Source organism: Botrytis porri (genome assembly GCF_014898465.1).
Source record: "Botrytis porri strain MUCL 3234 chromosome Unknown BPOR_018, whole genome shotgun sequence".
Lineage (NCBI taxonomy): Eukaryota > Fungi > Ascomycota > Leotiomycetes > Helotiales > Sclerotiniaceae > Botrytis > Botrytis porri.
Genome location: NW_024066092.1, coordinates 1 through 21,065, shown reverse-complemented (window position 1 = coordinate 21,065; position 21,065 = coordinate 1). Strand labels below are relative to the sequence as shown.

The 21,065-nt window shown below is 42.2% G+C and overlaps 7 protein-coding genes across 7 annotated transcripts; 4 read left to right on the top strand and 3 right to left on the bottom strand.

Moving 5' to 3' along the window:
• Positions 1 to 1,983: 1,983 nt before the first annotated feature.
• EAF01_010762 (uncharacterized protein) lies at positions 1,984 to 3,926 on the bottom strand (the record flags this gene model as incomplete). Its single annotated transcript, XM_038919019.1, has 4 exons — positions 1,984 to 2,099; positions 2,170 to 3,157; positions 3,210 to 3,661; positions 3,713 to 3,926. The coding sequence occupies 4 exons, from the start codon at positions 3,924 to 3,926 to the stop codon at positions 1,984 to 1,986; spliced, it is 1,770 nt and encodes a 589-aa protein (XP_038765302.1).
• A 1,212-nt stretch (positions 3,927 to 5,138) lies between these two features.
• On the bottom strand, positions 5,139 to 5,402 carry EAF01_010761 (uncharacterized protein; the record flags this gene model as incomplete). The annotated part of the gene is made up of 1 exon (XM_038919018.1): positions 5,139 to 5,402. The coding sequence occupies one exon, from the start codon at positions 5,400 to 5,402 to the stop codon at positions 5,139 to 5,141; it is 264 nt and encodes an 87-aa protein (XP_038765301.1).
• A 649-nt stretch (positions 5,403 to 6,051) lies between these two features.
• Positions 6,052 to 8,169, top strand: EAF01_010760 (uncharacterized protein). The gene is made up of 5 exons (XM_038919017.1): positions 6,052 to 6,187; positions 6,256 to 6,273; positions 6,332 to 6,380; positions 6,433 to 7,549; positions 7,601 to 8,169. The coding sequence occupies exons 1-5, from the start codon at positions 6,178 to 6,180 to the stop codon at positions 8,051 to 8,053; spliced, it is 1,647 nt and encodes a 548-aa protein (XP_038765300.1). The 5' UTR covers positions 6,052 to 6,177; the 3' UTR covers positions 8,054 to 8,169.
• Positions 8,170 to 9,524: 1,355 nt separating this feature from the next.
• EAF01_010759 (uncharacterized protein) lies at positions 9,525 to 11,600 on the top strand (the record flags this gene model as incomplete). The annotated part of the gene is made up of 1 exon (XM_038919016.1): positions 9,525 to 11,600. One exon carries the CDS (start codon positions 9,525 to 9,527, stop codon positions 11,598 to 11,600), a length of 2,076 nt encoding a protein of 691 aa, XP_038765299.1.
• A 3,175-nt stretch (positions 11,601 to 14,775) lies between these two features.
• EAF01_010758 (uncharacterized protein) lies at positions 14,776 to 15,658 on the top strand (the record flags this gene model as incomplete). The annotated part of the gene is made up of 2 exons (XM_038919015.1): positions 14,776 to 15,303; positions 15,392 to 15,658. The coding sequence occupies 2 exons, from the start codon at positions 14,776 to 14,778 to the stop codon at positions 15,656 to 15,658; spliced, it is 795 nt and encodes a 264-aa protein (XP_038765298.1).
• A 371-nt stretch (positions 15,659 to 16,029) lies between these two features.
• Positions 16,030 to 17,961, bottom strand: EAF01_010757 (uncharacterized protein; the record flags this gene model as incomplete). Its single annotated transcript, XM_038919014.1, has 3 exons — positions 16,030 to 17,102; positions 17,209 to 17,414; positions 17,795 to 17,961. The coding sequence occupies 3 exons, from the start codon at positions 17,959 to 17,961 to the stop codon at positions 16,030 to 16,032; spliced, it is 1,446 nt and encodes a 481-aa protein (XP_038765297.1).
• Positions 17,962 to 20,523: 2,562 nt separating this feature from the next.
• Positions 20,524 to 21,065, top strand: EAF01_010756 (uncharacterized protein; the record flags this gene model as incomplete). Its single annotated transcript, XM_038919013.1, has 1 exon — positions 20,524 to 21,065. A coding segment is annotated over one exon (542 nt), but the record flags the coding sequence as incomplete, so codon positions are not given.

Here is a 21,065-nt window from a genome sequence, read left to right as displayed (position 1 = left end):
AGCATCTAGCGTATATACTCATGGTGTTAGCAAAGCGGCATTGGGTTATTGAGTTATGGAGGATGGGAATAATAAATTGTACATGTTACCTTTTGTGGCTATACATACATAGGCGTTTGTGGTTTGGAATTTTTATTATTTTGTTTGGCTCGGTCTGGTTTGGTATGGTCTGATCTGTTTGTTTTTTGGTATGCACTACACGGCATTGTTTTAGGTGGTTATGGATTGGTCAATGGGGAGCTTATTTGCATGGAATGTTTTTTGTGTATTGGGCATTTGATAAGTTGTGGTTGTGAATTGTGGGATATGTTATATTAAATACGAACGTCCTCATTGATAATATAATGCTTGACACTAGGGAGTCTGGTATGATGGAATGGTATAAGTGAATTATTGGTGTGAATTAGTTGGATTTGTATAGTATTGTGCGTTTCTGCGAAATCGCATCTAGGAATTTGAGAACTTTCTACTTTTGATTTATGTCTGCTAGTATGAAGTAAGCATCCCTCATTATGCATTTTCTAACGAAGGGGACAATGAAAGATAGATTTCATTTCATCGAAACTCTTTTCATACCCACCTTCTTATTTTTCTGAAATTGACTGATCACATCGGAAGATACTGGTTTGGAAGTTCGACATGAGTTGGATGGATGGAATGACTAGTAAGCTGACATACATATACATGCAAGGCATACGCCACAAACAGCAGGGCTGAGATTTTTGGAGCCAGACAAGACACTCCCTTCACCTGTAAAGATTACATCTTCCTTCCTTCCTGATTATCCATCTCCGACTTTCTATCTATATCCTCACACCCCCTCTTCAACAATTCTATATGTAGATATCTCATAACACAACACAACACGATGACACCCTCCCCTATTTCTCCCCTCAAACTCGCCGTGCCTTCCGCACCGGTCTGCTAATGGGTACCTCGGGGGTTTTAACACCTGTTATTATGAAAACATGGGATGTTTCGGTGTGGAGAGCTGTGGGCTGTGTTTTGATTTTGTACGGGGGGTTTGTGAGGTGTGAGGTGGGGGTTTGTTGGATGCTAGGGTTTGGGGGGTAGGGAGGGAGGAAAGAAGGGAGGAGGGGAGAGATGGAGGGGGACCAAAGGGAGAAAAGCGAGATAGGATCGCGAATGAGAAAGAATGTGTTAGGAGGTAGGAGGTAGGAGGTAGGAGGTAGGAGGTAGGAGGTAGGAGGTAGGAGGTAGGAAATAGGGGGTATGAGGATATAGGGGTAGATGAGAACAGGAGAGGAGAAATCATCTTCAAGGCTATTGGTCAAAGGAAGGGAAAAGCACGCGGGAATTAGAAGTTACATTCATCACTATCCAACAATTCAACAATTTACTCTTTCTCTGCTACACGCAGTTATATTTTTAACATAAGTACTTGAATTTTTCACTTCTTCGAATGTTGAGATCCGAGCTACAGAAGCGAGAAAGCTTTATGGCGTCGGAAGTCGTGCTTTTTGTTTCCTGTGTATGCCACTATGGGAATTTGGAGAGGAAGAGTTTTTCTGGGGGTGGAGATATGGGAGGAAGTTTAAGGGATAGAGGTTTAGAGATTGAGAAATTGAAAAGATGCGGAGAGTGGTGGTGAGATGGAGAATGATTGAAGCGGAGATAAAAAAGATAGCCGAAATACCGGCTGCAGAGGAGTGGGAAGAGAGGTTGAAAGAGGAAGTACTTGAACCTTCAAATAAGGAAATTAAGATCAATAACAGCACAAAAATGAATTTTGTACTCATTTCCAACATCTGTATTTATGATCGGCCAGAAATGAAACATACGCAACAAATAAAATTCAATCATCCTCCACCCCATTCAACAGGGCAGTAGGAAGTGTTTTTTTTTTCATTCCAATATTTACAATCAAGATACTATTCTAACTATGATACAATGAATCTATCCCCTTCTCAAATATTTCCTTTCTCTCCTTACATCCCCACATCCAGGTTATCGTCTCAAGATCTAGAGTTCACACTCATCATCTTCGTCCACTCCCCCTGCATCCGATTCATCCGTTGCAACAGGAGCAACCGAGCTAGCAATTTCAGTTGAAGAAACTTTACCACTTGACCCACCATCTATCGCACCATTAGTCAGTCTATGTAGAAAGACACTGAGAATAATATTCATTCTGCTTCACACACGTACCGACAGAGCAAGACTTTCCTCCAGCGCAGTTACCATACAAAGGGACTGAGCCAGAGGATGAAGCGGCGGTTGTAGTAGCTGGTTTCGCGGAAGTAGCGAGAGTTGAGCTGGATTTTGGGGTGACGAGAGTAGTTTTGCTGGTGGAAACGACGGCAGCTGTGGAAGAAGCTTTGGTAGTAGCAACGGCTGCTGTGGAAGAGGCTTTGCTGGATGTAGCAGCGACTTTTGAGGAGGAAGCGACGGGGGTTGAAGTGGCTACTGCGACTTTGGAAGAGGTGGTGATCGCTCCGTGGGATGCGGAGGCTGCAACTGAAGATCCACCTCCATTGGCCATGAGAGCGGAGACAGGGGTTCTGCCTGGGAAGAAAGAGGTTGGAATGGTTGGGATAGGAATGCTTACGCTCACGGCGAAAGGAGTAGCCAAATCTTGGGCCATGGTAGAAGCTTCGTAACCGGTTGGCATAGCGGACCAAGATTGAGTTGTAGTGTAAGCAGATGGGGAATTGGTATCGGCTTCGAGACATCCTCCTGAACCGTAAGCGTTTTGGCAAACGTATTTTCCGGTGCTGCCGGAATCAGCTCCGATGGCAAAGTCAGTGATAGTGATGTTGGTGCATGGTGCGGTGGATGAGCAGAGGAGGTTGATTGGTCCACGTGCAGTGGCGCTCTCACACGTTCCCTTCCAATTGTTGAAGGAGAGGTTCTCGTAGATGACTCCATTGCCGGCAGCTTTGCTTGCTTGAGTCCAGGCTGCGTTAAGGTTCAAACTGTAGGCGTTGGAGCGACCGATGAAGTTGTTGAATTGACAGTCAGAAACGGTTCCGCTACCACCGTTTGATTTGATCATGTACATTTGGTTAGATCCGTAAGTGTAAACATTGTTGTAGATGATGTGGGAGATGGCAGTGTCTGCTCCGAAAGATCCCATACCACAGCCTCCTGAACTGTTACAATAGATATCCTCAATGAGAAGATGATCGGAAGGACTCTACGACGTGATTAGATATCTTAGAAAAGCTTCATTGGGAAAAAAAACTCACCTTGACAGTAACACACTCATCCTTGTTAGTAACTTCAACATCATGAATCCAGATGTTGGTTCCCCAAACATCAATACCATCAAGACCACCCTCGTTACCACCACGAATGATCATGTTGTAAACCTCTCCACTCTCGCAAGTATCAATAGAGAAATGGAATGCAGGAGCATCGACTAAAGCAATGTCGTGGATGGAGAAGTTTTTAGCATCGAAAAATCGGAGGAGGCGTGGACCATAAGTCGAGTCTTTGTGATATTCATAACCATAACCTTGAATAGCACCTGCAGAGGTACTACTGTACATTTCGAAATCGGTAGTGTGTTTGATCATGATCATATTTCCATCACCGCCATCAACACGATAAATGATACCATCAAGCTTAAGTGCCCATGCCGAACCTCCGCTAAGTGTAACCCAAGTAGTCATACCATAATCTCCAGGTGGGACATAAACTGTTTAAAAATAAGCTTTCAGGAGATGGAAATGGATCTTGAATTGTGTACCTGTTCCACCAGTCTTGCAAGCAGCGAATGCAGAAGTAAGCGCCGGGCCAATATCTGAAGTCTTGCTTGCCTTTCCACCATAATCCAAAACACTACAAATCTTTGTAGCTTTAGATTCTCTTGAAGTCAATGGGCCAACTGAACCAGTCAACTGTGCTGATACTAAAGCTGGGAGGACAATTGCCGCAAGGGCTGATAATGTGCTGAATTGCATTTTGCAAATAACTTGAAAATGAACGATTGAAAATGGAAGGGATAGGTAAATGGTAAAAGATAAAAAACGGAGGTGAAACCTCAAAAGAGTGAAAGGCAGACAAATCTGCGTTTAGAATAGAAAAGAGAAGTCAAAGATAGAATGCTTCAAGAAACATTGAAAGATCTGGAACCGTACTTGCCTATATGTGCCGAGTAGGTCTGCCATGTACTTTTTACTCGCTCGAGTATATGCCAGGTCCATGTTATGCCGATTCCTCCTGTGTAAGGAATCAATCGAGAACTTGGGGTGGGGAATTAAAGGGACAATGCACCTGGGTCAGATCAAAGAGATGAGCATGATGAGGATCATGGAAATCCTTGTTGATGAAGTCAAAATCACTGTGCCGTAGCCAATTAAAGTGACATTTAGATTAAACAACACTAGTTGTTTGAATGTAGGATTGAAACTTGAAAGAATGTTCCTACCGACGATTTCATATATCCGAGGGGAAATGTGGTACTAATCTTTGAATATATCTGAAACTCTGACCCGCCAAAAAGCGGTTGAATGCTATGACTTGCCTCACTCTGAACGAAAAAATGGGCACACCAAATCCGCCAAAATCGAGACTCTCTTTAAAACACTAATATTTCAAAAATAAAAAACAATTTGAAAAGATATTATAAATTGTACAAAACAAATACATCTTGTAAGTTATAAGCTCCTAATATTTTATTACCAATAAAAAATGAAAAATACTAACTCTCGATCTTAAAAAGGAATTCTGAAAATAGGACTGTCTTTTTGGTGTGCCTATTTTTTTGTTCAGAGTGAGCTTTTCTCTTGTAGTCGCCAGGCGAGTCGATTAGATTTTAGTTCTTAGTGTTCCCCTGAATGCAGGTACGACATAAGTTCCTAGGGCTTCTTGGCCGTTAAAGTGTTGCTGCTTTTATATAAAACTTCTTCTCTGCAAAAGTATGTCAGTATAAAGGATAGTTGTGTGACTCGCCTGTGTGAGGAAAGGGAGATTTCAATATTAGATGAATCAAACAGCATTAAAATTAGCTTTGACAATTTGACATAGGTACATAATTGGTGGCGCGGGGTGTAAAGCTTTCATCCCAACAAAAAGGAGTAGTTGTCATTCGATAGCCATGTTTCGTCTATATACTTCCGACGCCTAGACCTGTTTATACCCTGTGCAGCATTGAATATGTACGAACCATGACATTATTGACAGCCCTCTTGGGTCAAATTATCAGACGACGACTTTTGTTGCTTCCAAGAGAGAAACACCCAATCTGTTTTCCCCGCTTCGCTGACCTGCTCAAGACTCAAGTATTGGAGTTGATTGTGGGATTTCTCATACAAAAATCGGTAGATACACGAATCTAAAAAGTCCAAGAGCTGATCCATACCATTCTCATCTAGAGTATCAATAGCAGTACCAGAAGTTTGAAGTTTTGTTGATGTTTTTCTCACAACGATGGCCATAATTACTCGAAAGCATTTCGAAGTTCAAAGAAATTCCACCTTCGCTATCATTACCCAAGAAGGAGATCGAAAGAACCAATAAATTAAGGTTCCCTTGCGCGTGTTGATATATTTTCCGAGATTAAAAGCGGTAGACCAAGTTGTGGGGGGATATGAATGGCCTGCGAGAGTCCCCGAGACTCCGCAACAAGATCTTGCTTCGAAGCAAATTAGCACAAGCAAGATGAAATGTGTATGTACCGTGGAGCATGTCTCGCCAATGTACCGACCGTATAGATAAATTCTCTTTGAATGGAAACTGTATTGTGAACTGTCGAGGATGAAATGGAAGAGAAAGGGGTTCATATTTTAAGTTCATTCTTAAGGATCATCCTTAAGGTTCATTCTGTAGATTCATTGAAAGGGCTGCGAATTCGTGATACATATCAGATGTGAGATTGGGTGTCAAAACACATATTAATTTGATATTGATGATATTAACAAAAAGAAAAGAGTTTATCGCGAGGCTATGAATCCCGTGGTCAACCTTGGAAGTTCAAGATACTGTGGCTGATGCGGGGTCACTTAATAATCGTGGCTGGTGATATGTAGCCTGAGGCGGTCTATATAATTTTTGGCAGACGAAGGGCTTTCAGTAAACGCGAACTGTCGATTGGAACGCGCTGATCAGGGTAGAAGTTTGTCCAAATATTCTGCTTTTTGTTTGGTTTGTTCGATACCTCTGCAGTTTGTTTCAGCACTCTTTTGATATAGGAAACCTCGCACATCTTCAAACATGGCGATGAGTAAGTTTTTACCTGCTGTCACCGAGCGTTTGTCTCAAAGAGCTTCTGCTAACCACCCCGCTATGTAGATATTGATATGTCACAGGGTAAGTTGTATTTATACACACCACCAAATCGCCCTGGAAGCTTACAAGAAATTTATAGCTTCTGTGATCAAGGATGAGCAAGGAAGACCTTTCATCGTTGTTAGAGAGTAAGGATTTAACTCTTTTCTGCTGAAAGTGCAAGTACTGATGAAGTTGTAGTCAAGGAAAGAAAAAGAGACAACATGGAAACGAGGCAGTCAAATCACATATTCTAGCAGCGAGGACAGTAGCCAACATTGTCAAGACCTCCCTTGGTCCCCGAGGCCTCGATAAGATCCTTATTTCTCCAGATGGTGATATTACAGTCACAAATGACGGTGCTACCATTTTGGGACAGATGGAGATTCAGAACCACGTTGCAAAGCTTTTAGTCGAACTCTCAAAATCTCAGGATGACGAAATTGGTGACGGCACAACTGGTGTAGTGGTTTTGGCTGGTGCCTTGTTAGAACAAGCTGCCGAACTTATCGACAAGGGAATTCACCCCATTCGTATAGCTGATGGATACGACCAAGCTTGTGATATTGCTGTTGCGGAGCTGGATAGAATTGCCGATACTATCGAATTCACAAAAACACAAAAAGAGAATTTAGTCAAGGTTGCAAGGACAAGTTTGGGAAGTAAAATCGTCTCCAAGGCCCATGACCAATTTGCCAACATTGCCGTTGATGCCATCTTATCTGTTGCTGATTTGGAGCGTAAGGATGTTGACTTTGACTTGATCAAGGTTGATGGTAAGGTTGGTGGATCTCTCGAGGATTCTTTACTAGTTCAAGGTGTTATTGTCGACAAAGACTTCTCACACCCTCAAATGCCTGATGAAGTTCGAGACGCCAAGATCGCTATTCTCACATGTGCATTCGAACCACCCAAGCCAAAAACCAAGCATAAGCTCGACATTACCTCCGTTGAAGAATTTAAGAAACTACAAACATACGAAAAGGACAAGTTTACCGAGATGGTTCAACAAATCAAGGATACCGGTGCCAATCTTGTTATATGTCAGTGGGGATTTGATGATGAGGCAAACCATCTTTTATTACAAAGTCAATTACCAGCCGTGAGATGGGTTGGAGGACCAGAGATAGAATTGATCGCCATTGCAACAAACGGTAGAATTGTACCAAGATTTGAAGATTTATCAGCTGAGAAACTCGGAAGAGCTGGATTGGTCAGAGAAATGAGCTTTGGTACCACCAGGGAGAAGATGTTGGTCATCGAGGAGTGTGCAAACACTCGTGCCGTTACAGTCTTTGTCAGAGGAAGTAACAAGATGGTATGTTGTACGAGAATTTTATACTTATATCATTACTAATTGGTTGAACAGATCATCGATGAGGCGAAACGCTCCCTCCACGATGCTTTATGTGTTGTTCGTAACCTTGTTAGAGACAACAGAGTTGTTTATGGTGGTGGTGCTGCAGAAATCGCATGCTCATTAGCCGTTGAGGACGCCGCTGTTAAATCACCTGGTCTTGAACAATACGCCATGCGCGCCTTTGCCGATGCTCTTGATGCTATCCCAATGGCTTTGGCAGAAAACTCCGGTCTCTCGTCCATTGAAACCCTTGCCTCTGTCAAGAGTAGACAAGCCACCGAGAAGAACACAAGATTAGGTGTTGATTGTATGCAAACTGGTAGCAATGACATGAGAGATGCTTTCGTCATCGATCCATTGATCGGTAAGAAGCAACAGTTGATGTTGGCCACTCAACTTTGTCGTATGGTATTGAAGATCAATAACGTCATCATTGCTGGAAACGATGAGAATGAATTTTAGAATGGGAAAAAATTGCCATAGTAAAATAGACTAGGGTTCCATGATTAAATAGATTCATTTAAGCGCTTCAATTTGATATACCTATTAATGACAGAAATTCTGAGGTATCGCCGCTACTAGTTGAATGACGCTTATGTACAAATGTTTTTGTGGTCACCTATCATTCGGGATAGCTGCGAAGTGAAAAGCTTAGATGGCCATGGTTACCTATGATATTACTACACAGGCAACTTAAGAATTGAAGTTTTGAAAACGTAGATCGACGACTGGTCAGTTTCTTCCTATCTTATTTCTGCTCGAAGGTCGCAACTTCCCATTTTGAAATCAACGCCAGATTTATCACGGGTTAGCTAACATCTGGACCTTCCCGAATACAAACGAAGATGGAATCAGAAGACGTTAACACTTTACCGCCTATCAATCAATTAACAATCAACAAAAACGACGCAAAGTCTCGACCTTTACAACGTTTTGCATGTGCCTGCAATTGTACATACCGCTACTCCATTGCCTCAGAGTGATTCCTCATAATACTTTCTTAGCTACAACTTTGTTCACTCCTCATCCTAAAAAACTACACCTAGTACCCACCTACGCTTTCCATGGGAAATTGATATTGAATCAATCATATACCATCTCTTCTTTGGCCCTTTACAAATTCTTACTTCACTACTACCTCGCACTCACTCACTTTTCCTTTTTCAATCTTGAAACAAGGGTTGTTAATAAGGCAACTGGTTCCGGGTATGTACCCCATATGATTCACAGTCTGAGCCTCATCTGATACCTTATTTCGACTACATCAACTTTGTCAAAAATTGAATATTGACTAGGACAACCAATAGGATGTTATAGAACTCTTCAGATCAAGTCCAGAGAGCTCTTTACAGAGATTCCATCCAAAAAAGACCCACAACTTGTCCTATTATATTCCACTTTATTGACAGTCAAGGCCAAGTCCATTCACTTTAACTCGAAAAGTGACAGCCAGCAGTGGAAACTACACAATAAGTCCACATTCAAGACCAATAGGAACTCCAAAAAGAGTTCGAAGCCTGCTTCTTATCAGATTTTTACAACTTCCAGAAGATCTTACTCCTCACGTGAAATTTCTTCCTAGTATCATTCTATTCTCTTAGTTTGGTTTCTTGGCACACTTTGGGTTGGGCTAGTAGGAGTTGAGACTTCTTTCTTCATTTCAATACTTCTTCCATCATACATACACCTCTTCAGATACTCCTATGATAACGATATCCAGAAAGAAAGAAGAAGGCATTGAACGTAACCCACCTTTCAAGTACACTGTTTTATTTATCACGAATTCCCTTTGGATACCATAATTTCTCTAAGATTGATTGTTCAAATTTATCTGACAGTTCAAAGATTCGGATAATCATTGTTCTTACTTTTTATATTGTTTCCCTCCTACTCACTACAGCGGCTATAATTTAAGCCTGTCCCCTTTATCAAGATGTCATTCTCCAGCTTCTATGATCAGCCACTTCGACAAATTCTTTCCGAAGTCACTAAATCAAGCCGCCGCAAAAAAGCCCGCAACGATGCGGATATCTTAGCCACGTCAAGCAAAGCCCTTACAGATATTGCAGTGGTAGCTCCACAAAATGACTTCGTCGATGCTACTCCAAAATTAAATGAACCTTCCCTGCTTAGCATCGACCGGGCCCTTCACCAGATTAAGATCGCGCGGGAATTACTTGGATATGAGAGATTGGCGCCAAATGATTCCGTTTCAGTCATTACTACCAAGACCGAACGATGTGGCACTGTACAAGCTGTTGCCGACGCAGGGCTTGATCGAATCAGGGCCGCTCACTTTATATCTGACGTTACAGATTCACCAGTTGAGACCTCTCGGAAAGTATCTGGGAGTGAGAAAGCTGTATCAAACGCAGCGGTTTCGATTGTTCCGGTCAAATTCGAAAAGAATAGTGCCGTTACAATGGCTACTGATATAGGAATTGACCGAATTAAGGCCGCTCTCTGTTCTCCTGATGTTACAGATTCAAGTGTCAAAGTCGCCAATCCCACTTCCGACGAAGCAGTCTCACCTATTAAAGTCTGCAAGTACTTCTTGAGTCGCAAAGGATGCAGATACAAAAACAACTGTCAATCCATTCACGATCACGATGCCAGGGCTAAGCTTAGGGAGCAATGGGCGGCCGACGATGTCAAGAAGAAGCTCGAGCAAGTTCGCACTAATCAACAGACTTCCTCTACAAGAGAAGTCCTTGCACCTAAGGGCAACAATTTAAATATCCCTGTTGCTGTCGCTAAACCTTCAAAGCCCTCCCCAAAACGCCCATCAAAGAAGAAGAGGCCAGCTTGCAAAAACTTACAATCTCCTGATGGTTGTGTTCGGAAGAATTGCCCATTTCCACATGATGAACCGGAAAAGCTCATTGACGACACCGTTCCTGGTGAAGCCCCAGAAGTTTCCAACAGCATTTCAAGCAGTCAAATCCCCAAATGTCCTAAAGCCATATCACACAAACGTAAGGTCAAGAAATCTTCCAAAGCCACGGTGGTTAAAACTTCTGAGCCTGAGCAGATTTTTTCGGCTGCCAAACCTATTATATGGGAAGGCAATCCTAATTTGGGTGACGAAGCCTATTGCACCAGTGCTGTTCTCCAAATATTTGGCAAATTCGCTCCGACAAAAGAGGAAGCTATTGAATGGTGTAAAGAGATGGACGTGAATCGAAACTTTCGACATTTCACCAATTTTGACGATCTTACTATGTGGGGTCGGGCCATTAATCTGAATACTGATGAGTTTCTAACCCATATCGGATATCTACCAGAAATACTTGTACGATTCACACTCAAGACGCAGCTCTATATCAAAAAACTTAGAGCCGTATATGAGGCAGAACAGGCGAGACCAAAGTATGATACTTTCCATCGTTTTGATGACCTTCCTAACGAGCTATGTATGAAGATCTGGGGATTTGCAGTCAGAAGTGGGAGGACTCTTACAGTCAGTATTAACCAGGATGCGATCTATACTGAAGGGGGACCTGGTCTATTCAAACGTCGACGTGGAACTTCACCTTCACCATTATGGCTTGTTAACAAGCAAGCGCAGAAGGCATGCATGTTAGATAAAAGCTGTGCATTCTACTTTGGCTGCGATTATTTCTCCTCGAGATTCGATACATTATTTCTCAACGATACCGCAGAAAATGTCAGTCTTTATGCCACTCAAATTGCCTTGTGGAGAGGCAACGTTGTACAACGATTATCCTTTCCTCATTACAGACTTTGCGACATCACAGATATGCGTCTCTTTGCCACCAGTCTCTACACAGCTTTCCCAAACCTTATCCGCCTCGAATTCAGTCTTTCAGATGGGGAGTACTGGTCCAAATATCGAGAAAAGGCTCCTAAAGTCGTCGAAGCAGCTGGTACTGAAATTGCCAAGGTATATAAGAGACGTGGTGCTAATATCAAATTACCACGTGTTCGTTTTGCCCTGGTACCAGAAAAACAAGCCATGGGAATGGGTATCGGTGGTATTGGATGGTAGATGGGGGTGGGTAGTCACTTGGAGTTTGTTTGCGAGGAATTTGTGGAGTTCTCGATAGTAATTGGGTTGGATTTTATTTGAAAGGGGTGGTTAGCAAATAGTTATGGATGAATGTCTTAAGTTGCAATACAAGATTGATATTATCGAAATACTTAAGAGCGGTTGACTATGTAGAATGATATGTGATATGGATGGTTCAGATGCGCACCTGTGATTTCAGACGAGATAGTTGTTGTTGTGGTATATACCAAGGTAGAAAGCAACGATGAAATAAAAGTTCATCTTACAGATGTAGAGCGTAGCTCAATGAAACGTACCTTTTTATAGATGTTTGTTTTGTTAATTAGAATCTACGGTTGTGTACATGTAAAGTTATGAACGCTGCTCCACCTCCTCCCAATCTCCATCCCCTCCCCCGCTTCCATCTTCCCTGCTTGTCTCTATTCAACCCCTACTCCCACTCCTCGAGCACGTCTCCCATCACAACACCCCCTCTTAAGAATCTCCCCCGGTCTTCCCTTCTCCATCAATACATTCATCTCGAACCCTAGCACCATGCGTATCTGCACCCGCGGTAGCATAATAACTCGAAGTTACACATCGATTTTCGAATCAATATTCCTCATCGCTTCATCGAGAAGAATCTTACTCTGATCACAAAGCGCGCGTGCGGGCGAGCGAAAATTGTTGGCGTGGTCTGGGGAGAAACCCATGTTTTCGGATTGCACGGGAGAGGAAGAGAGGAGTGATAGCATATTGCTATTCAGTCGAAATTTACTGTACTTTTTTCGGGCTAGCTGGCGTGGAGGTAGATCTCTGTGTAAGGGATTTCTTGGGGATGAGGGTTTGGTGATGGTTTATTTTTGTATGGAGTATGTGGAAGGAAGAATTGCTTCTAGGTCATTGTAGTCTAGAGATTGTCGTGATGAGTTTGGTGGTTTTGGGTGGGGTGATGGGGGAAGGGAGTATGAGACTTGCTGTGCTTGGATTGGTAACTGTTGAGGGGGGGTGACTAGGGTGATGGTGATGAGGATGAGGATGAGGAGGATATTGATATTGTGTAGGCAAGTGAGTTGCAGCTGTGTGCTGCCTCACCCGTAAGTTCAAATAATGAATTCATAGGCGAGAGATACAACCCAGCAGCAGCGGTGTGAGCCTCGAAAAATAATGAAGCTTAAATATGATGGCTTTGTTATATCTCTCTTACCATACGAGGAATAATGAATGATCGCGTCGTCTATCTTGATTGACTATAAATCGAGGTGTTAGAGGTAAGTTCTAGAATATAATAACAATATTAATATTCTAGTAATAGTGGAAAACTTAGTCATTTTAGCTTAAGGGACAAATCAAATATAATATAAGAGTTGAATTGAAGACAAATTATAAGAAAGAGCTTGATTGAGCTGAATTTGCTTACTTTTTCCTAGGTTTTCTTTAAAGAATATCCTAGGTTTATATAATTTATAATGAAATTCTAGTAGTTTCTATACTTATAAATAAAATCGATTTAAATCGAATCTTATAGAATCATTTTATATCATAAAAGAAAAATACAACCAATCAATTTAGTTAATTTATTAACAATTTTCCATATGATTTCATCTCATTCTATTTCATTATAAATCAATTTGATAAGAGATATAGCTATATTATAATATAATAATATAATTTTATAATATAAAATCATATTATACTTATATTATTAATATATATATAGCTTGATTAGTAAGATATTAATAAGTGATTTAGTATACTTATTATAGAATCTCACACGAGGTTTAAAAGATCGATGTAATGGTACTGCATTTGGAATTCTGATACACTTACCCTTCATAACCTGTCATCAATTAGTTGTTGATCTGGTGAGAATGACGACGCATAGGAGAATCGAAGGGCCTACCACACAAAATCGACAATGGTATTTCGAGGCTACTTCTATTTGGTCGAAGATTTTCACCTGGCGTATCCCCTAGACTGTGATGATTGAAGCTCAGAATCTCTGAAGAATTGAAATGTGCATCTAGTAGAGATTCACAAAAGGATCATGAATAGTGACAGGAGAGATGTGATCTCAGTCTTTTTCGCTGCCATGGCCACTGGAATTTAAGTCCATAAGCCCTTTTATAAATCTAGCTTTATTGAGATGATGTATTTGACTTTTTAGTACATAAAAACATCAAGAGCCTGTACCAAAAAGACATGATCGCATCCGGCCAGCAGTGATCCCTGACAACATCCTAGGGCGTCATTCATATATTGTTCACTTCTTGGGCGACTGCCTTTGCAGGTTTAACCTCGATTTGGCTGTGTGCCCAATATCATTATTCTTTGAGCCCAAAAACAATAGCCATGTTAAGTTCCATCTTAATCTCGAGAATATCGAGGGACGTTGAGGACACTTGACTTCAAGCTTCCAGACAAATCATACAGTAATTGAAACAAAACGATCATGGGAATCTTCGTTTAGATGACTCTGATTTAAGCACATTCTCGCTTCAAACTTTCGAAGTGATTGATGACAGAATATATCCTATCGTGAGTATCCAGGTTGCAAAGTCTACAACTTCCGAAGATAATATGTACACATCGATTGATATCCAAACTCCTCGAATCAGTAAAACACTGCCGAGCCAAAATAATTCCTACATCGGGAGAGATGAGACCAACCCAAAATCCCAGGACAACAGTCTGAAAAACACCTGGGCGATACAAACAAATCTACATCGCAATTGCCACCTACCCCCAGACCCAACCATCCTTGACCCCTCCCACGTGATCATCGGGCAACCTTCCCTAATCCACCCACCCCACCACGCCCTCAATCCCAATCACGTCATTGGTTTCATCTACGATCAGAGCGCGGACCAAAATTTCACAAACTTCTGACAGGGACAAACTAATAAACTCATCACTACGAGTAGATTATCAAACATTTTTCATTTTGTTGACTATTCTGAGAAAATTATCTCGGGATAAATTTCCAATTGGAGGTTTGCAATTGTTGATTGGCGATTGGATTTACGTATTTACGTGTTTATATATACATTCGGTTTCTTCTCTTATATCTATATCTTTCTTTCTTCCCTTCTCCGACCTACGAAGAATCTCGACAAACTACATACACACACAAAAAACACGCTGTCGACTCACCACACCCGTCCCATCCTCAAAAATGACCATAACACTCCACTTCGTGCGCCACGCCCAAGGTTTCCACAACCTCTGCACCGCCAACCACACACTCCCCGACCCCCTCCTCACTCCCCTCGGAAAAGAGCAATGCGCAACCCTCTCCCAGAACTTCCCCTCCTCCTCCAAAATAACCCACCTCGTCTGCTCCCCCCTCCGCCGCACCCTCTACACAACCCTCTATTCCTTCCCCCGCGCCATCGCCCGCGGAATCCCCATCCTCGCACTCCCCGAAATCCAAGAAACATCCACTCTTCCCTGCGACACCGGATCTGCGCCTGCGGCGCTCGCGGAGGAGTTTTCCGGGAGCGTGGATCTGGGACTTGTGCACGAGGGGTGGAACAGTAAGAGTGGGAGATGGGCGTCGAATGCGCAGGCGATTGAGAAAAGGGCGAGGGAAGCACGGGTTTGGTTGAGGGAGTTGGGGGAAAAGGCCGAGAGGGAGGGGGAAGAGGATGTGAATATTGTGGTGGTGACGCATGGGGGTTTCTTGCATTATTTTACGGATGATGTATGTTTTTTTTTTCTTGTTTTTTTTTCTGTCATCTTCTCTTCAAATCTTAAGGGAAAAATTCACATAACTAACCTTATTCGAATAGTGGGAAGATTCCACCCTTTTCGTCGGAACCGGCTGGTCCAATACCGAATTCCGCTCCTATCAATTTCGCGCCGCCGATTCCAGCGATCCCAATGCTGCAATTCAAGAAACGAAAGAAAGTAGAGAGAGAAGGAAAGGAACTGAGAAACCGCTTACGGATGATGAACAGAGGAATTTGAGAGCGGCGGCCGAGAGTGGATGGCAGCAGGATGGGTTTCAACAAAAGGTGAAGACTGAGGATGGGAAGGAAGTTGAGGTTGCTGCTTAGGGGGTGGGATGATGTAGATGATAGAGATAGAAAAAGAGGTGGATGGAGGTTCGGGAATTAGATGGTTGAAAGATATTATAGATTTCATATAAATTTCATATAGATTTCATATAGATTAGACAGATTCAGGTAGAAAGAGATAGATGGATAGATTTGCATACCAGAAGGCAATCATAGAATTCACTGATTAGTAAACGGTGGCATGTAAACTAGAATCATAGCATACATACATACAAGTCATTATATTCATATTCCTGGAGTATAGTCCCGCACAGGACAACCCTTCGATAATCCAAACACACCAAGAAATTCTTGACAGATATAATATACATTGATAATCAATGATCTCATACTATATATCTATATACCTCTCACAAACCTCCTTCATCAATCCACTCCCTAACCACCGTATCACTCTCCAACCCCGCATCTCCAACCTCCATCTCAGTAACTCTCTCCTTCGCAGTCTCATCGGCATCACAATCCTCATCCCATAAAACCCTTTCTTTCAATTCATGCATTACTACACTTCTTCTCATTAACTTTGTTAATTGTTGAGCTTGTTGTTTGAAAATATCGTGTTCTTTTTCTCTTTCATTTTTTTCTTCAAGCTTTCCCTCATCTTGTGTTATTTTTTGTGATATACCATGTGTTTTCTCTCCGGAAAACGAAGAAGAGGAGTAAGTAAACAACGATCTTGGTATCCGTAACGATGATTTAGTAGGTGGGAAGATGAGATTTGATTTCCGGGATTCGATGAGGGCTTCTTGCGACTCTTCTTCTTCTCCTTTTTCTTCTTCGGTTGCATACTCGTTTGAGGGATCTGGATATGGAGAATGAGGATCAGGATAGGGAGAAAAGTTATCGGCTTCTATAGAATCTGTACTTTTAGGACTAGATGCCTGAGTGGGTGAAAAGGATGAGGGAGATGGGGAAGCAGGAGGAGAAATGGGCCATCGTTGTGGAACCGAGATGCCGGAGGTGCGAAAGAAGAGAATAGGTGAAGCGAAGGGATCGAAGGTTTGAGATGGAGATGAAAATAGACGAGTTTTGAGGGCGTGGAGGGTCAAAGTTGTCCAGGGAGAACTTTGGTATAAGTCTAATGTTGAGAGGCGATTGTACGAGAGGTTTTGCGATGAATCTGCGGATTGAGAGTGAAAGATTGATGGGTCAGGCGTGGTAGAGATGGGAGTCCAGTCAAAAATTCCATTATGCACTATGAGAGAATGGATCTTAGTGGGTAAGAAGGAAGAGGTGAATGATTCTGTGAGGGCGAGAGAAGTGGCAAGAGTACCGCCAAGGTATGATCCATAGATTAGAAGTGGTCGTTGGATTGGTTTTGGATTGTTGTAAAAACAAGTTGAGTCTAGAGGTTTAGGCTCCGGTAACAGAGAGGGTAGGTAACTTTTCAATAGCCAACTATAAGCTTGAAGTGTATCATGAACTGGAGTGATGGTCAGTAAAAGTCGTAGGATAACTTAAGAAGTCTCGTTTCGGTAAAGAACCGAGAAATTGCACGCCAGACGACACAATCGAGTTCGTTTACTTACGTGGTATGGGAAATGCATGAGATCTTTGTTTGCGAAATGATGTTTTAGGGCTATGAGACCAGCGGTAGGGTATGTTAATGACAGGATATGAATTCAGCAACCATGAAGGAGGATGAAATGATGAAAGTGTAGAAGACGGGTATGGTGGTAAGTAGATAACCAAAGGTGTTTTGGGCGAATTGCGAAGGAGAAACTCATTGTGAATTCTAGATGCACAATGTTAGCTTGAGTATCGCAATTTTCAAAAACGCCATGGAAATATATCACTAACCAATGTTGAACATGCACAAGAATCCTTGAGCGATTGGCACGAAGGCATCGCCTACTTTTACTTATCTGGTGGATACTTACACCACAACCTTCTATCCATTGCGTTGGTACATCACCCATCATGGCGACCAACCTTGCTGGAGAATTCACCCTCAGCCAAGGTAGTTACTAGGGGAGGAAGACCACTTGATCGTTTTCCACACGTGATGCGTGAATTATCTCGAATAACCTGGAATGCCATACCGGGGGGTCTTTGCTTCACGGCTCGGGCTAGAACAGTGACCGGATAAATAGAAAACATAGATTGGCAACCTACTCGACGGTGATGTGTCCCGAGATACCACAAGCGATATCATAATTCTCCACTTGTAGCGGCGCAGCTGTTGCCAATTGTCTCCTTTTTTGAGCTGGCCATTTCTTGGTTGTAACTCGTGTAAACAGACGAAATGTACGAATACTGTGCCCGCATTCATAAAAGCGCATTTCTAACGATTTCAACTCAGTGATGTTAAATGTACGAGTAAGGGTTGATATTCAAATTGGACCTTCTTAGTGCGACGAGAAAGATAGAATCACGATATCAAATTTGAGAGATACCTTGCGCGCGCGATACTACGCCTTCAATCAGCGGAACTGTTGAGACACGTCGTCTCGTTTTGTATTGTGGAGGCCTCTGGAGGATGTCATTAACATGCAGCAAATAGACTTGTTTGGTGGTCGCCAAATCTATAGCTTGCGCACGAGGTTGGTTGAATGGATGGAAGAGTGAAAATTATCGGCTTGACTTTTTCTTGCATCGATTGTAAATGGATACCTAGGGAACGACAAGGGGTAGATGATGCTAAGTCTGATGGAGTAATAAATGATCAATAAATTATTAACTATTGATCCCTCCTGTTTGTAGAATTATTACTAATTCATTAGTTATCATAAATTCTTACGAGGGGAGGTAGATATAAGCCCTATTTTTCCACTGAGATATTCTTAATACTTTTTTCAACCAAAAATTTAAAAATCCCAAAATTGAAAGAAATTCGCTCTTTTGCCCTTCCCTTCCTTTGGACCTTCCTTTGGAAGAGGCCTGTGTTGTGTGTTAGCACGACGCACTTGTTTCTACTACCCATCCGAAACAATGGGTTGGTAAATGGCCCCATCATTTCCACGTACAATGTATGCAAATTGCCCCACGCGCTGATACATTCAGACTCTCAGAGTACTAATGAGTACAGAGGCGTGAGAGGACAGTGATAGTGTCTGTCATGAATGATGATTTGCTACAGAAGACATTCCAATGATTTTGACTTCACCCCTCGATCCACTCATCATCCCCCCCCCCCCCCCCCCCCCCCCATTTCAATCTAATCCCTTCTCCCCTGAACCACACAGTCTGAAACTAACTCAACTGAGCGGACAGGCAGGCTCGCTAAGAGAAAGCTTGGGAATACAACTTGAGAACTAAGAACTTGTACTCCCAAGGTCAAAGAATTGAAGCACCGCATGGGGGGCAGTGCAAGTAGGAGTAATAGATATACAGCATGGCATGAGCATTCAATCCTATTATCCTAATAACAAAAGAGTAAGAAGGGCTGTCGGTGTTGAACAATGATTGGTCAATGAGGGAGGTGTTTTCCAAATGTTTACGAGTAGGTATGCAGTCGAGCATTTTTCGAAAATACGATGCAACGAATCAAGATGGAAGACGATTGGTACGGTGGATCCCAACCGTGAGGATATAAACCGTTGCAGGAAGGGTCCCATACATATGATACGGTATACGAGTATCACATTGTCCCTTTTTACCATTGGGAGACGGTTCCTACATATTATTAGATCAGCACAGCCCATTGAGAGTCATACAAGCACGAATGACCAAAAAGCAAGCATGTACGGTATCAGAATCATCTACACTGTACTTGTGTGTACATCACCCAATCCCTTAAAGGATTGGTATCACGCCCAGCCCTGTTGGATAGAATTGCGACTTTCCCCCATTTAGTAAAGAAGACTTACGCTACCAATCCCGCAGTCTTGGCCACGCATCGAATGCTCTAACCTGGAGGCTGGAAGGATCCTCAACTGATCAGACTACTCATTGCCTTCATCTTGGCTGAGATATAAATCATTCCATCAATCGATCAATCACATTTGAGCCCATGTGAAAAGGAAAGGAGAACTGTCCCATCTACCTGGTGATCGATGAGTATATGTATATGTATATGTATATGTATACACATACATGTATATGTGTGTATGTATATACATAGAAAATGTAATATATACTCAAACATCCTTATTAATCAACTCTTCACATTGTATCAGACGCACACTCATCTCACAATATAAGAAAACGCGTAAGATTCACGAATCAACATTTCGCAGCATCTTCGGTTGCATGGATATTCTTCCCAGCATTGCACGGACTCCCAAACCCCTAAACCCCTGCCTAAACTCATCATCCTCTTCTTTCATTGGCCCATACTTGGATTCCAGATTCACAAATCGAACAATTGGAACTCAAACTTCACTAAAGACTCAAGAGAGAAGTCAGCAAAGTCAAGTCAAACTTTAATCTTCTCTCCCCTTTACGCTTGTTTAACTCCACCAAAGACGGGTGGGCATTGTGGACGCAGTCAAAAAAAAATCGAATTCCCTCATTCTACAATTCAACTTCTCAATACAGATATCCCATCTATCCTTTTCTTCTCCTTTTTCATTAATTATACTTTTTCTACAGAGAATCTTCGTATATTTTGACTTACATAATTCAATTTCACTCCTTGTAAGTACGTACGCCTGTGCTTTACGTACCCCATTCGCATGGAGCTCAGCTTATCCCACCTGGTTCCAACAACTCTCAATATCCAATTTTTCCCCTTTTTCAAAAATAGCCTTCTTCATCTCTCAAACGGTCATACTACCCATCCAATTCTTCATGGCTTTCAGATGAGATAAACCTTTCATGTTGCGCCCAGCAATTATCTGACACAAACCCTCCATCGATACGCGCACGAACACTCTCTAACCAACAACAAGTTTACCTACAACATGGCAAAAAGAAATTGGAAAAAATCATGCTGTGGAGTGGTAAACAGTATTCTAGCAGCGCTGGCATTGTATGGGACCCTATACTTAGCAGTACTCATCTTCGAAAGAGGAGCTCTCCCAAAATCGCCATCTGAACTTTACAAGAAACCCTCTCATGGATCGTCTTCTGAACACGGTTCTGTACCTGTGCCCCCTCCACCCGCGACACTACATATCGAAAAGATCAATCCAAATGCAAATTGGTTTAATAGACCCGAGAGTTTGGTAGTTCCAAAGGATGACTATTTGGGAAATCGGCCACACATCGATACGGTTGCGAACCTAACAAAATTAGTGGAAGAATGCAGAGGATCATACAAAAAAATTGAGAAAATGCCATACGTTTTCGACTGTTTGAATTATATGAGTGAAGGCGAGAAGGAATACTATTACATGCCGGCACAAGGAGAACGAGCAAGCGAACAGCCCCCCAAGTTGGCCGAGTATCTCAATTCTGACGGTCGGGACAACTCTTTGGCTCAGTATCCATCGCAGAAAGCTTA